The 14,461-nt window shown below is 44.9% G+C and overlaps 1 protein-coding gene across 1 annotated transcript in view; it reads left to right on the top strand.

Annotated features, from left to right (window-relative positions):
- LOC144673021 (E3 ubiquitin-protein ligase MGRN1-like) overlaps window positions 1–14,461 on the top strand; it is a gene marked incomplete at its 5' end in the record, with an annotated part of 136,732 nt that overhangs the window by 70,182 nt on the left and 52,089 nt on the right. The window contains one exon of the mRNA XM_078535020.1: window positions 1,740–1,787. Within this exon, the coding sequence (XP_078391146.1) occupies window positions 1,740–1,787 (48 nt within the window). The remainder of the gene's footprint in view (window positions 1–1,739; window positions 1,788–14,461) is intronic.

The raw sequence follows: 14,461 nt of genomic DNA, 5'->3' as shown, positions 1-14,461 counted from the left end.
TAGGAGCCATTTCTTTGCTTGTTGTCCAAAATGCTTTATCTGCTCCATTGCTATGTTGTCAAGACCAATTGCTTTCCTGTGTTTTAGACTAGATATACCAGTTTCCAGCTCTTCCATGGTGAATGGTCCAGTGAAGCCAGGGTTATCGCTGTACTTCTTCCTATCTGGTTGTGCTCTTGGTTGTTTCTTGTTGAATTTTCCATTTAGGAGCAACTGGTGTGCAACTTGGTTAGCAGACACATTTGGATGTTGGGCAGCTTTCTTGGGATCGCCTCCAAGTTTGTGTATGAGAGACCATGTCTTCTTGCTGTTTTTTGTAAGATCTGTTGTCTCTGTCAAGGTGTCCCAGGTGTTTTGACGCTCTTGAGAGATACTTAACATCATCCTCTCACCAGTAGATATTGTTTCCCCTGAGAAGGGGTTAGATTCAAACATTGAGACATACTCCCGGTAGAGTTCAGCATCCTACTTGGTGACACCAGAGATGTAGTGTGCTCTACAGCCTCGGGGGATCTTCCTTCTGGCTGCTTTCTGGACAGCTTTTGCAAACAGGTTGTAGTGCTCAGGTAGTGGTTTAATGCGTTTAACCTTACGATCAAGTGCTCGTGTGAACCCGTTCCAACCGGCCTTCTTGAAGTTGAAGCGCCTTTTGAATGGTACCTTAGGACTGGAGTAGGTCGTTCAAAGGTGTCACTAAGCAAATGGGGATATACAACCAGCCCGACAACTTGTGAATGTGGAACTGAGCCACAGACTATGCAACATCTCCTGCAATACCTATTGCTAGAGGAACCCTGCACTGTTGCAGATCTTGCCGAATTCAACAAGGTGCAAAAATGTGTCTAGTTCTGGCTGGGGCATGTATAGACTGTCTGCGGACACGATAAAAAAAAATAACATAAAGAAATAAAATTAAAATAAAAGAGATCCTGGAGCTATATTCAAGTCTTCCTCAGAATGATGATGGAGTCAGTCTTGGTCATTTCAGATGTTAAACATTTTAAGATTCTTTGATGGAATCTGCTGCCAAAATAGTTATTAACCTTGATAATCTGTGAGATAGTACATTTTATCGTAAATGCTGAGATCTACCTATTTGAACCTCTGCCACTAGCTAGTTTTTTAATCTCTCTCATCTCCCAGCATCCAGGAATGGGGCCTCCCATTTCCAACAAACTCATACCAAAATTATACCTGTGGCCTGCCAGAATCACAGTGGATTTTTGTGGCCACTTTTTTTCCCTCCCACGTCTTGATTAATTTTGGTGGATTTTTATTTAATCTGTACAAGATTTGCACGGGTAGAAAAACAGAGTTAATGTTGGGGCATGTGTCATATTGTTACAAACTTAAAAGTAGGGTTTCTGTTTCACTGAAGTTTTAGTAAGTTATTCATTGTATGAATATTACCATACAAAAAATATCAAAATAAATAGGGAAAAACAATACCAACATCAGGAAGTTTATGTATCCCTTCTGGTGTTATACTAAATATCTATTCCTGAGTTAATAATATCCAGCTGTCTGTGGAATCATTCTTGCTAAATTTGTACATGTATCTGTAGACTTGTCTGGGAAGAGAATAGTTTACATTGTGATACTTTGAGTCGTTCTACATGAATATATAAGGTGGTTCAAAAAATCTTCCATATTGTTATTTATATCCTATCTAGAATTTTAACTGGTATTAGTATGTTTTTTCTCTGGCTTGCTGATGACTTCATTCATTTATTTTACAGCATGCCGATGGAAGTTTTTCTGTGAAGCCGTTAAAGCAAAAGCAGATTGTAAGTAACCTGTTAACTTCATTGCATCGGAATAATGACGAGCAAGATTATTGAACTATTCCTGAGTTAATTTATGTGTAGGTGTAGGAGTTCTCCTCCCAGCTCCACAGCAATTATGAAAATTGGTTCTTACTTGCCTTCTTCCCTCCATCTGATTTCCCCCTCCCAAGACCCATCTGAGGACCATCATCAAGTGTGGAAGCAGCTTACCTCTGGATGTGCAGTTCTCCAGTGATATGCTGGTGAGGTCCAAGACCTAATTTTAGGTATACGTTCACCTTCTGGCACGTGCTTATGCCTATATCAGGCCTATAAACAAGCCAGAATGATTTTTCCATGCTACCCATCCTTCATTCAACTCAGGGATTTTTCATAGAATGGTTACAAAACTGAAGGAGGCCATTCAGCCTATTGTGTCCATGCCAGCTCTCTGAAAGAGTACTTTGACAAGCCCCAATCCCCTGTCATTTCCCCATAGCCCTGCAATTTTTTTCCTCTTTTGGTACTTATCCAATTCCCTTTTGAAAGCCACGATTGAATCTGCCTCCACCACACTTTCAGGCAGTGCATTCCAGATCCTGACCACTTGCTTAGTTTAAAAAAAGGATGTTTTTCCTCATGTTGTTACTTTTGCCAATCACCTTAAATCAGTCCTTTGGTTTTCAACCCTTCTGCCAATGAAAACAGTTTCCCTCTAACACTCTGTCTAAACCCCTCATGATTTTGAGCACCTCTATCAAATTCATTCTCAACCTTTTCTTCTCTGAGGAGAACAACCCCTGCTTCTTCTGTCTATCCATGTAACTGAAGTCCCTGGAATGATTATCATAAATCTTTCCAGCACCCACTCTAAAGTCTTCACACTGTTCCTAAAGTATAGTGCCCAGAATTGGATATATTACTTCAGTTGAGGCTGAAAGAAGAGTCATCATAACTTCCTTCCTTTTGTACTCTATACCTCTATTTATGAACCCAGGACCCCTTATGCCTTTTTAACCACTTTCTCAATTTGTGCACATGTATTCTGTGATGATCTCTATGTTGGGATACCCGTGTATTTTCTTTACTGCAATGCCCCTTGAAGACCAAAGTGGACTGGGAAGTATTCTGAAAGAGAGTTAATTGGTTTCCTGATTATAGCATCATTAGGTTCTAAGAAATCTCCATTGACTTGAGGTTGCCATAGGGACAAAGAGCTAAGAAGGGAGGGGGGGTGGGGGGTAGGGGGGGCGCCACTTGCTGTACTAGCAAGGACACATTGACAGCCGCAGCTGTGAATCAGTCTGTGACTTTATCATTTACAACTAGCCAGGTGGCCTAAAGTAAGTTTTCAAATGCAAACTGAAACATGGTATTACTAAGTAAATTAAAACAGGATCGTGTTAGGATTGACTGTTCCTCAAAATGTCCAATTCATTTTTCAGTCATTATTATTAAAATTCTCTTCAAAAATGGTGCAGGAGATTGGTTTTTGAACAGGACTTATTGTAGATGCTATCAAAAAGATTTATCCTGTTTTCTATAAATTAATGTGTTCTTTGGTAAATAAATAATAAATAAACAATATTTAGTAAAAGAAAATCATCACCCAATGTGGGATTTGTGGCCATAACTTTAGACTTAAGAGCCCCATTAACTACCAACTGAGCTAGTTGGGAATTGTCTCCACAAAGCCTTCCCAAGTTGCTTCAGAGTCAGTTACTTAAACCTTCAATCACTATTTCCATTTTTCATAACTGCGATGCACTCCAAATTCAGCAAGTTTATTCGCAGTAATAAAGCAGAAATCTGAAGTGGAACTTGATGCTCTGCAGCCACACGCGCACTTCTGATGCTCCATCCACCAACCGGAAAGATGTCAGGATCAGTTGTTATGCTTGTGCCGGTGACACAGTGCAGGCTGAGTGCATGTGTACAACCGTTCCTGATGCCTTCCCAGTCAACGACAGGGGTTATTGTGAAATAAAAAACTAATTGCAGTGGCATTGGGTTTTTTGGTCTGTCTTTGTGGCAGACAGTTCAGAACAATAAGAATTCGGTTGAGGGAAAAAGAGCAAGGTTCTCTCCAAACGGACTGTTTTTGAAGAAAACCTCATGTTAAAGAACAAGAACAAAGAACAAAGAAAAGTACAGCACAGGAACAGGCCCTTTGGCCCTCCAAGCCTGCGCCGATCATATTGCCTGTCAAACTAAAACATTTTACACTTCCGTGGTCCGTATCCCTCTATTCCCATCCTATTCATGTATTTGTCACGCTGCCTCTTAAACACCACTATTGTACCTGCTTCCACCACCTCCTCTGCAGCGAATTCCAGACACTCACTACCCTCTGTGTAAAAAACTTGCCCCGCACATCTCCTCTAAAGTTTTCTCCTCTCACCTTAAATCTGTGTCCCCTAGTAATTGACTCTTCCACTCTGGGAAAAAGCTTCTGACTATCTACTCTGTCCATGCCACTCATAATTTTGTAAACTTCTCTCAAGTCGCCCCTCAATCTCCGTCGTTCTAGTGAGAACAGTCCAAGTTTCTCCAACCTCTCCTCATAGCTATTAACCTCCAGACCAGGCAGCATCCTGGTAAACCTCCTCTGCACCCTCTCCAACGCCTCCATATCCTTCTGGTAATGGGGCGACCAGAATTGCACGCAATATTCCAAGTGTGGCCAAGGTTCTATACAGCTCCAGCATGACTTCCCAGCTTTTATACTCAATACCCCTGCCGATGAAGGCAAGCATGCCATATGCCTTCCTGACTACCTTATCCACCTGCGTTGCCATTTTCAGTGACCTGTGGACCTGTACACCCAGATCCCTCTGCCCATCGATGCACTTAAGGGTTCTGCCATTTGCTGTATAATTCCTACTGTATTAGACCTTCCAAAATGCATTACCTCGCATTTGTCTGGATTAAACTCCATCTGCCATTTCTCCGCCCAAGTCTCCAACTGATCTATATCCTGTTGTATCCTTTGACAATCCTCTTCACTATCTGCAACTCCTCCAACCTTAGTGTCGTCTGCAAACTTACTAATTAGCCCAGTTACATGTTCCTCCAAATCATTTATGTATACTACAAACAGCAAAGGTCCCAGCACTGATCCCTGCGGAACACCACTAGTCACAGCTCTCCATTCAGAAAAGCACCCTTCCACTGCTACCCTCTGTCTTCTATGACCAAGCCAATTCTGTATCCATCTTGCCAGCTCATCTCTGATCCCGTGCGACTTTACCTTCTGTACCAGTCTGCCATGAGGGACTTTGTCAAAGGCCTTACTGAAATCCATGTAGATAACATCCACTGCCCTTCCATCGTCGATCATCTTTGTCACTTCCTCGAAAAACTCGATCAAGTTAGTGAGACACGACCTCCCCTTCACAAAACCATGCTGCCTCTCACTAATACGCCCATTTGCTTCCAACTGGTAGTAAATCCTGTCACGAAGAATCTTCTCCAATAATTTCCCTACCACTGATGTAAGGCTCACCGGCCTGTAATTTCCTGGATTATCCCTGCTACCCTTCTTAAACAATGGAACAACATTGGCCATTCTCCAGTCCTCTGGGACCTCACCCGTAGCCAGTGAGGATACAAAGATTTCTGTCAAGGCCACAGCAACCCCCTCCCTTGCCTCCCTCAGTACTCTGGGGTAGATCCCATCTGGCCTTGGGGACTTATCCACCTTAGTATTCTTCAAGACATCTAACACCTCTTTTTTGATCTCAACATGATCCAGGCTATCTACACACTCTCCCTAGACAAATCGACTGCTGTCCTTCTCTTTGGTGAATACTGATGAGAAGTACTCATTTAGTATCTCTCCCATTTCTTCTGGCTCCACACACAGATTCCCACCTCTGTCCCTGAGTGGGCCTATCCTTTCCCTGGCTACCCTCTTGCTTTTTACATATGTGTAAAAGGCCTTGGGATTTTCCTTAATCCTGGTTGACGATGATTTTTCATGACCCCTATTAGCCCTCCTGACTCCTTGCTTAAGTTTCTTCCTACTTTCTTTATATTCTCCACAGGCTTCATCTGTTCCCAGCCTTCTAGCCCTTACGAATGCTTTCTTTTCTTTTTGACCAATCTCACAATATCCTTCATTATCCAAGGTTCCTGAAACTTACCATACTTATCCTTCATCCTAGCAGGAAAATGCCGGTCCTGAATTCTTATCAACTGACGTTTGAAAGCCCTCCATATGTCAGTTGTTAATTTGCCCTCAAACATCCGCCTCCAGTCTAGATTCCTCAGTTCCTGCCTAATATTGTTATAATTAGCCTTCCCCCAATTAAGCACCTTAACCCGAGGACTCCTGTTATCCTTATCCACCAGTACCTTGAAACTTACTGAATTATGGTCACTTTTCCCGAAATGCTCCCCTACTGAAACTTCGACCACCTGGCCGGGTTCATTCCCTAATACCAGGTCCAGTATTGCCCCTTCCCTTGTTGGCCTATCTACATATTGCCTCAGGAAGCCCTCCTGGATGCACCTTACAAATTCTGCACCATCCAAACCCCTAGCACTAAGTGATTCCCAGTCAATATAGGGAAAGTTAAAATCACCCACCACAACAACCCTATTGCTTTTACATCTTTCCAAAATCTGCCTACATAACTTCCTCAATCTCCCACCGGCAATTGGGGGCCTATAGTAAACCCCCAACACTGTGACTGCACCCTTCCTATTCCAGAGCTCTACCCATATTGCCTCGCTGCATGAGCCCTCTGAGGTGTCCTCCTGTCGTACAGCTGTGATATTCTCCTTAACCAGCAGTGCAACTCCCCCATGTCTTCTTCATCCCTCTCTATCCTGCCTGAAACATCTAAATCCTGGAACGTTTATCTGCCAATCCTGTCCATCCTTCAACCAAATCTCTAATAGCAATAACATCATAGTCCCATGTACTAATCCAAGCTCTGAGCTCATCTGCCTTGCCTGTTATACTTCTCGCATTGAAACAAATGCATTTCAGACCCCCAGTCCCACTGTGTTCAGTAATTTCTCCCTGCCTGCTCTTCCTCTTAGTTCTACTGGCCATATTCACTAGTTCCCAATCATTTATTTGACCTGCTGACCTATTGCTCTGGTTCCCAACCTCCCGCCCTACTAGTTTAAACCCTCCAGAGTGACACTAGCAAACCATAAGAATGGAGCAAGACGCCAACAACAGAGGTCTTGGCCACCGCTGGAAAGCCAGTGGGAGCCCTGAGTCACCTTTTTTTGTGAAGGCCCGCCTCATCTTGTTCCGCTTAGGCATTGGACAGGCCAGTGGTGGGCCTTCCACCAGCACCAAGGACCCTGGGGGCAGAAACCCTGCCCGCCAAGAGCTGCCAGCTACATGAGGTTGGCAGTTCTATTGAACGGCAGCTTGACCGGGGAGGTGCAACACCCATCTGAGGTCTAGTATTGTTGCTGTATGAGCGTGATGGCAGGTGGGGGATCATGGATTAGGGGTCAAGAAGGAGGAAGTGATGGGGGTCAGCGGCAAGAGGAGGGAGGTGGCTCTCATGGAGTCTCCCTCCCACCCTTTTTCTCGTGGCCGGATTCCTTGACCAGGCACTGAATGAATGCTTTTGAATGAGGGACAACCCCCTGCCCCCAAAGCCTGCAAGCGAGCCCAGGCAAGTTTTTTTGCCGTGCTTCCCATATGGTTAATACCAATAGAGGCAGGATGAAACCTTTAAGTGGGCTTTAAATGCCAACTTAAAGGCTTCAATTGGCAGCGGGGTGGGAAGGCTATCCACAAGAGGCCAAGGTTCAGGCTATAATAGACTTTATTATCCCTAAGACAAAGATTCCTGGGAACGTGTGGGTTCTACAGGTCATTCGTCCCTAATTTCAGCACAGTGGGACCCCTGAATGAATTGTTGAAGAGAAAGGTGAGATTCGACTGGTCAGAGTCCTGTCAGGTGGCCTTCGCGAAGTTAAAGACCGTTTGTTAAAGTAAAAGTTTTAAAAAGTGAAATCTTGTCCATCAGCTTTCTTTCTTTTGACTTTGTGGGGGCTACTTTCTTTTCAAAGTTATTAGTCTCTACAGGGATTGTAACAACCCACAGATCGCTTTGTTCTTACCCCTTCAGAATTGTATGCTTTGTTTTAAATTGCATTTTCTCTTTCGTCCTACCAAATTGTATCACTTCACATTGCTCTACATTAAATTTCATCTGCCATGTGTCCTCCATTCTGCCAGCCTGTCTATGTCCCCTTGAAATCTATCACCATCCTCCTCACAGTTCACAATACTTCCAAGTCTTCTGTCATCTGTGAATTTTGAAATTGTCATTGATACATATCAAAAAAAAGCAGTGGCCCTGCCAGCGACCCCCTGGGGAACCCTCCTATATACCTTGCTCCACTCTGAAAAATGCTACTCCCTGTTTCCTGTCACTCAGTCAACTTCTAATCCGTGCTGCCACTGTCCCTTTTGTATTGTTGAAAAAAGAGACATATCAAAGCTTTTCATCTTGCACTCATCAGGACACTTTGCAAGAATACCAAGATAAGGGGAAAACAACAATTTATACTGTATGAGAAGAAAATGCTGATTGGTTATCAAGTGGACTCTGATTGGTAGAGGTGTTGCCATGGAGAATGCACCAGTGATGGTGACTGACAGTTAACTGCCAAGCATTGTTTGAAATTTAAGCCAGGCAGCTTGACCTGATTGGTCAAGGCATTGCCCTGAGGAATGAGTCAGCGAATGGCTGTCACTTATTTTGTTTAGCTGAAACAGGTGCAATATGTGTACATGTTCTTTCTGTCTGCAAAGACCAAGGCCCTGTGTATTAATATATGTAGCTTCCAGTACACACAAATGCACCACACTGTGAGCCTGACTGACAATCTTAAATTGGTTGTCAGCGTAATTCTTAGCACAATGAGGATTATTTAGTGAAAAAAACAAAAATCTAAAAGCTACTGCGGATGCTGGAAATCCAAAACAAAAACAGAATTACCTGGAAAAACTCAGCAAGTCTGGCAGCATCGGCGGAGAAGAAATCAGTTAACGTTTCGAGCCTTCGTGGCCCTTCGGCAGAACTGGAGCATAGTTAGAAGAAGGGAGAAATATAAATTGGTTTAAGGTGGGTTGGGGGGGGGGGGGGGAGAGACACATTGAGGGTGTGGTGTGGTGATTGTGGAGATGAGCAGATAATCAAAAGATGTCACAGACAAAAGGGTCAAAGAGGTGTTGAAGGTGGTGGTATTTGTCTGAGAAAAGTACTAATTAAGAATGGAAGACAGGATATTCAAAGTACAGCTCTAGTGGGGGTGGGGTGGAAAGACTAAAGGTTTTAGTTTTAGATTTAAAAATAATGGAAATAGGTGGGGAAAGAAGAATCTATATAAATTATTGAAAAAAAAGCGGGGGGGGGGGGGGGGGAAAGAAACGGGGTGGGGATGGGGGGAGGGGGAGTTTAAGATCTAAAGTTGTTGAATTCAATATTCAGCCCGGAGGGCTGTAAAGTGCCTAGTCGGAAGATGAGGTGCTGTTCCTCCAGTTTGCGTTGGGCTTCACTGGAACAATGCAGCAAGCCAAGGACAGACATGTTGGCAAGAGAACAGGGTGGAGTGTTAAAATGGCAAGCGACAGGGAGGTTTGGGTCTTTCTTGCGGACAGACCGCAGGTGTTCCGCAAAACGGTCGCCCAGTTTGCGTTTGGTCTCTCCAATGTAGAGGAGACCGCATTGGGAGCAACGAATGCAGTAGACTAAGTTAGGGGAAATGCAAGTGAAATGCTGCTTCACTTGAAAGGAGTGTTTGGGCCCTTGGACGGTGAGGAGAGAGGAAGTGAAGGGGCAGGTGTTGCATCTTCTGCGTGGGCATGGGGAGGTGCCATAAGTGGGGGTTGAGGAGTAGGGGGTGATGGAGGAGTGGACCAGGGTGTCCCGGAGGGAACGATCCCTACGGAATGCCGTCAGGGGGGGTGAAGGGAAGATGTGTTTGGTGGTGGCATCATGCTGGAGTTGGCGGAAATGGCGGAGGATGATCCTTTGAATGCGGAGGCTGGTGGGGTGATAAGTGAGGACAAGGGGGACCCTATCATGTTTCTGGGAAGGAGGAGAAGGCGTGAGGGAGGATGCGCGGGATATGGGCCGTACACGGTTGAGGGCCCTGTCAACGACCGTGGATGGAAAACCTCGGTTAAGGAAGAAGGAGGACATGTCAGAGGAGCTGTTTTTGAAGGTAGCGTCATCAGAACAGATGCGACGGAGGCGAAGGAACTGAGAGAATGGGATGGAGTCCTTACAGGAAGCGGGGTGTGAGGAGCTGTAGTCGAGGTAGCTGTGGGAGTCGGACCCCTCCCTCTGGATTCTTACCGTCTCTTGATCTTTTCATTGAGAACTGTCGGCGTGACATTAGCCGTCTCAATTTCTCTGCTCCTCTCACCCATTCTAATCTGTCTCTCTCTGAACTCACTGCACTCCGTTCTCTCAGGTCCAACCCCAACATTGTCATCAAACCCGCTGACAAGGGTGGTACTGTTGTTGTCTGGCGCATTGACCTCTACCTCACGGAGGCTGAGCGTCAACTCGCAGACGTTTCCTCCTACCTCTCCCTGGACCATGACCCCACCACAGAACATCAAGCCATTGTTTCCAGGACTGTCACTGACCTCATCTCCTCTGGAGATCTTCCTCCCACAGCTTCCAACTTGATAGTCGCCCAACCTCGGACGGCCCGCTTCTACCTCCTACCCAAAATCCACAAACAGGACTGTCCTGGCAGACCGATCGTGTCAGCCTGTTCCTGCCCCACGGAACTCATTTCTCGTTATCTTGACTCCCTTCTCTCTCCCCTTGTCCAGTCCCTTCCCACCTACATCCGTGATTCCTCTGACACCTTACGTCACATCAACAATTTCCAGTTCCCTGGCCCCAACCGCTTCCTCTTCACCATGGATGTCCAATCCCTCTACACCTCCATCCCCCACCAGGATGGTCTGAGGGCCCTTAGCTTCTTCCTTGAACAGAGGCCCCAACAATCCCCATCCACCACTACTCTCCTCCGTCTGGCTGAACTTGTTCTCACACTGAACAATTTCTCCTTTAACTCCTCTCACTTCCTCCAAATAAAAGGTGTGGCTATGGGTACCCGCATGGGCCCCAGCTATGCCTGTCTCTTTATGGGGTATGTGGAACATTCCTTGTTCCAGTCCTACTCCGGCCCCCTCCCACAACTCTTTCTCCGGTACATCGATGATTACTTCGGTGCTGCTTCATGCTCTCGTCGGGACCTGGAAAAATTTATTAATTTTGCTTCCAATCTCCACCCCTCCATCATCTTCACATGGTCCATCTCTGACACTTCTCTTCCCTTCCTTGACCTCTCTGTCTCAATTTCTGATGATAGACTGTCCACCAATATCCATTACAAGCCTACCTACTCCCACAGCTACCTCGACTACAGCTCCTCACACCCCGCTTCCTGTAAAGACTCCATCCCATTCTCTCAGTTCCTTCGCCTCCGTCGCATCTGTTCTGATGACGCTACCTTCAAAAACAGCTCCTCTGACATGTCCTCCTTCTTCCTTAACCGAGGTTTTCCATCCACGGTCGTTGACAGGGCCCTCAACCGTGTACGGCCCATATCCCGCGCATCCTCCCTCACGCCTTCTCCTCCTTCCCAGAAACATGATAGGGTCCCCCTTGTCCTCCGCATTCAAAGGATCATCCTCCGCCATTTCCGCCAACTCCAGCATGATGCCACCACCAAACACATCTTCCCTTCACCCCCCCTGACGGCATTCCGTAGGGATCGTTCCCTCCGGGACACCCTGGTCCACTCCTCCATCACCCCCTACTCCTCAACCCCCACTTATGGCACCTCCCCATGCCCACGCAGAAGATGCAACACCTGCCCCTTCACTTCCTCTCTCCTCACCGTCCAAGGGCCCAAACACTCCTTTCAAGTGAAGCAGCATTTCACTTGCATTTCCCCTAACTTAGTCTACTGCATTCGTTGCTCCCAATGCGGTCTCCTCTACATTGGAGAGACCAAACGCAAACTGGGCGACCGTTTTGCGGAACACCTGCGGTCTGTCCGCAAGAAAGACCCAAACCTCCCTGTCACTTGCCATTTTAACACTCCACCCTGTTCTCTTGCCAACATGTCTGTCCTTGGCTTGCTGCATTGTTCCAGTGAAGCCCAACGCAAACTGGAGGAACAGCACCTCATCTTCCGACTAGGCACTTTACAGCCCTCCGGGCTGAATATTGAATTCAACAACTTTAGATCTTAAACTCCCCCTCCCCCCATCCCCACCCCGTTTCTTTCCCCCCCCCCCCGCTTTTTTTTCAATAATTTATATAGATTCTTCTTTCCCCACCTATTTCCATTATTTTTAAATCTAAAACTAAAACCTTTAGTCTTTCCACCCCACCCCCACTAGAGCTGTACTTTGAATATCCTGTCTTCCATTCTTAATTAGCACTTTTCTCAGACAAATACCACCACCTTCAACACCTCTTTGACCCTTTTGTCTGTGACATCTTTTGATTATCTGCTCATCTCCACAATCACCACACCATACCCTCAATGTGTCTCTCCCCCCGCCCCCCTCCAACCCACCTTAAACCAATTTATATTTCTCCCTTCTTCTAACTATGCTCCAGTTCTGCCGAAGGGCCACGAAGGCTCGAAACGTTAACTGATTTCTTCTCCGCCGATGCTGCCAGACTTGCTGAGTTTTTCCAGGTAATTCTGTTATTATTTAGTGAATGTTGTCCAATCGTGGAATCACATCTAATGTTGGACACTGTTTTGAGTTTTGCAAGCATGGGCTGGTTGGGTACAGCTTGTACCTTGTCTGTTGCGAACAGCAGCAGGGACATGCTGTTTGATACGATCCACAAGTCTTTGGGACATATGGCCTACATACCTAGCATCACACTGGCATGGAAATTCATTGTGTGATAGGCAGAATGTCTTTTTGGCTTGACGGCAGCATCCTCTTAGTGGCGAATACCACTCATGTTACTACTCCATAGAAACGGCACGAAACAGCTAGCTTCATCTGTTGTTCAAATTTTTGCCCTTGCAGGGTAACCTGTGGTAAACTGGACACTTTTCAGGGCCAAAGGTGATGGTCTTAGGCCCGTTCATGAGTTTGCGTAATATACAGCGCAAAATGATCTGATCAGGGTAGCCATTATCCCACTGGATGTCTTTGATGCGCCCTATATCAGCATCAAGCTTGCATGGTGAGCAAGTGGCTTGGGTCCCATTTAATAGGTTGCCAATAAGACCAATCTTATAGTGAACTGTAAGAATCCCAATGTGTATATTGACCGGTGAAGGTAGGCTTGTGGTAGGTCATGGTAGAGAACCCCCTGGCAGATTTCTCAACCAGTTTGTCAAGAAAGGGGAATTCATTTGACTGCTCCATTTCAAAGGTGAATTTGAGCACAGGATTGAGCCTATAAGACATGTGAGGCGCATCTAAGTACAGTACATCCACCAGTTCCCCTTTATTACAACACGTGTGACTCCTTCAAAGAACTCCAATAAATTGGTTAAACATGATTTCCCTTTCACAAAACCATGTTGACTCAGCCTGATTGCCTTGAATTTTTCTAAGTGTCCTGCTATAACATCTTTAATAATAGCTTATAACATTTTCCCTATGAAGGATGTTAGGCTAACTGGCTTGTAGTTTTCCATTTTCTGTCTCCCTCCCTCTTTGAATAAAGGAGTTACAATTTGCTATTTTCCAATCTTCCCTGAATCTAGGGAATTTTGGAAAATTAAAACCAATGCATCAAATATCTCACTAGCCACTTCTTTCAATCCATCTGGACCTGGGGATTTTTCAGCCTGCAGCCCCAACAGTTTGCTTAATACCACTTCCCTGGTGATTATAATTTTCCCTGAGTCCCTCCCTCCCTTCCATTTCCTGATTTACAGTTATTTCTAGTTTACTGTTACTTGTGTCCTCTATAGTGAAGACTGAAGCAAAATGTTTAATTCATCCGCCATCTCCCTACTTTCCATTATCAATTCCCCAGATACACTTTCTATACTACCAACACTCACTTTGTTAACTCTTTTCTTATTTAAATATCTATAGAAATGCTTACTATCCGTCTTTACATTGCTAGCTAGCTTTCTTTTGTATTCCAATTATATCCTCCTTATTAACCTTTTAGTCATCCTTTGCTGTTCTTTATTTTCTTTCCAATCTTCTGACCTGCCACCCATCTTTGCACAATAATATGCTTTTTCTTTAAGTTGATACTTTCTTTAAATTTTTGGTTAACTATGGATGGTGCACCCCCCCCAACCCTTGGAATTTTTCTTTCTCATTGGAAAAAATCTTATGTGTATTCTGAAATATCCTTTTAAATGTCTGCCACTGAACCTCTATTGACCTATCCCTTAACCTCATTTGCCAGCTCACTTTAGCTAGCTCTGCTTTTATGCCTTCAGAATTGCCCTTATTTAAGTTTAAAATGCTAGTTTTGGATGTACTCGTTTCTCCCTCAAAATGAGTGTAAATTTCAATCATTCTATTCCAGTGTATATTAGGATAGTTAAAGTCTATCACCTCTCTGTAACTTCCCTGAAAATTTGCTCCTCTATTTCTTTCGTGCTAGTGGTAGCATATAGAATGCACCCAGTAGCGTAATGGTACCTCCTGTGTTTCTTAATTCTAACCAAAATAGGTTCTATCC

This window comes from Cetorhinus maximus, unplaced genomic scaffold (assembly GCF_964194155.1).
Source record: "Cetorhinus maximus unplaced genomic scaffold, sCetMax3.hap1.1 HAP1_SCAFFOLD_201, whole genome shotgun sequence".
NCBI lineage: Eukaryota > Metazoa > Chordata > Chondrichthyes > Lamniformes > Cetorhinidae > Cetorhinus > Cetorhinus maximus.
This window is presented reverse-complemented; position numbering and strand designations above follow the sequence as displayed.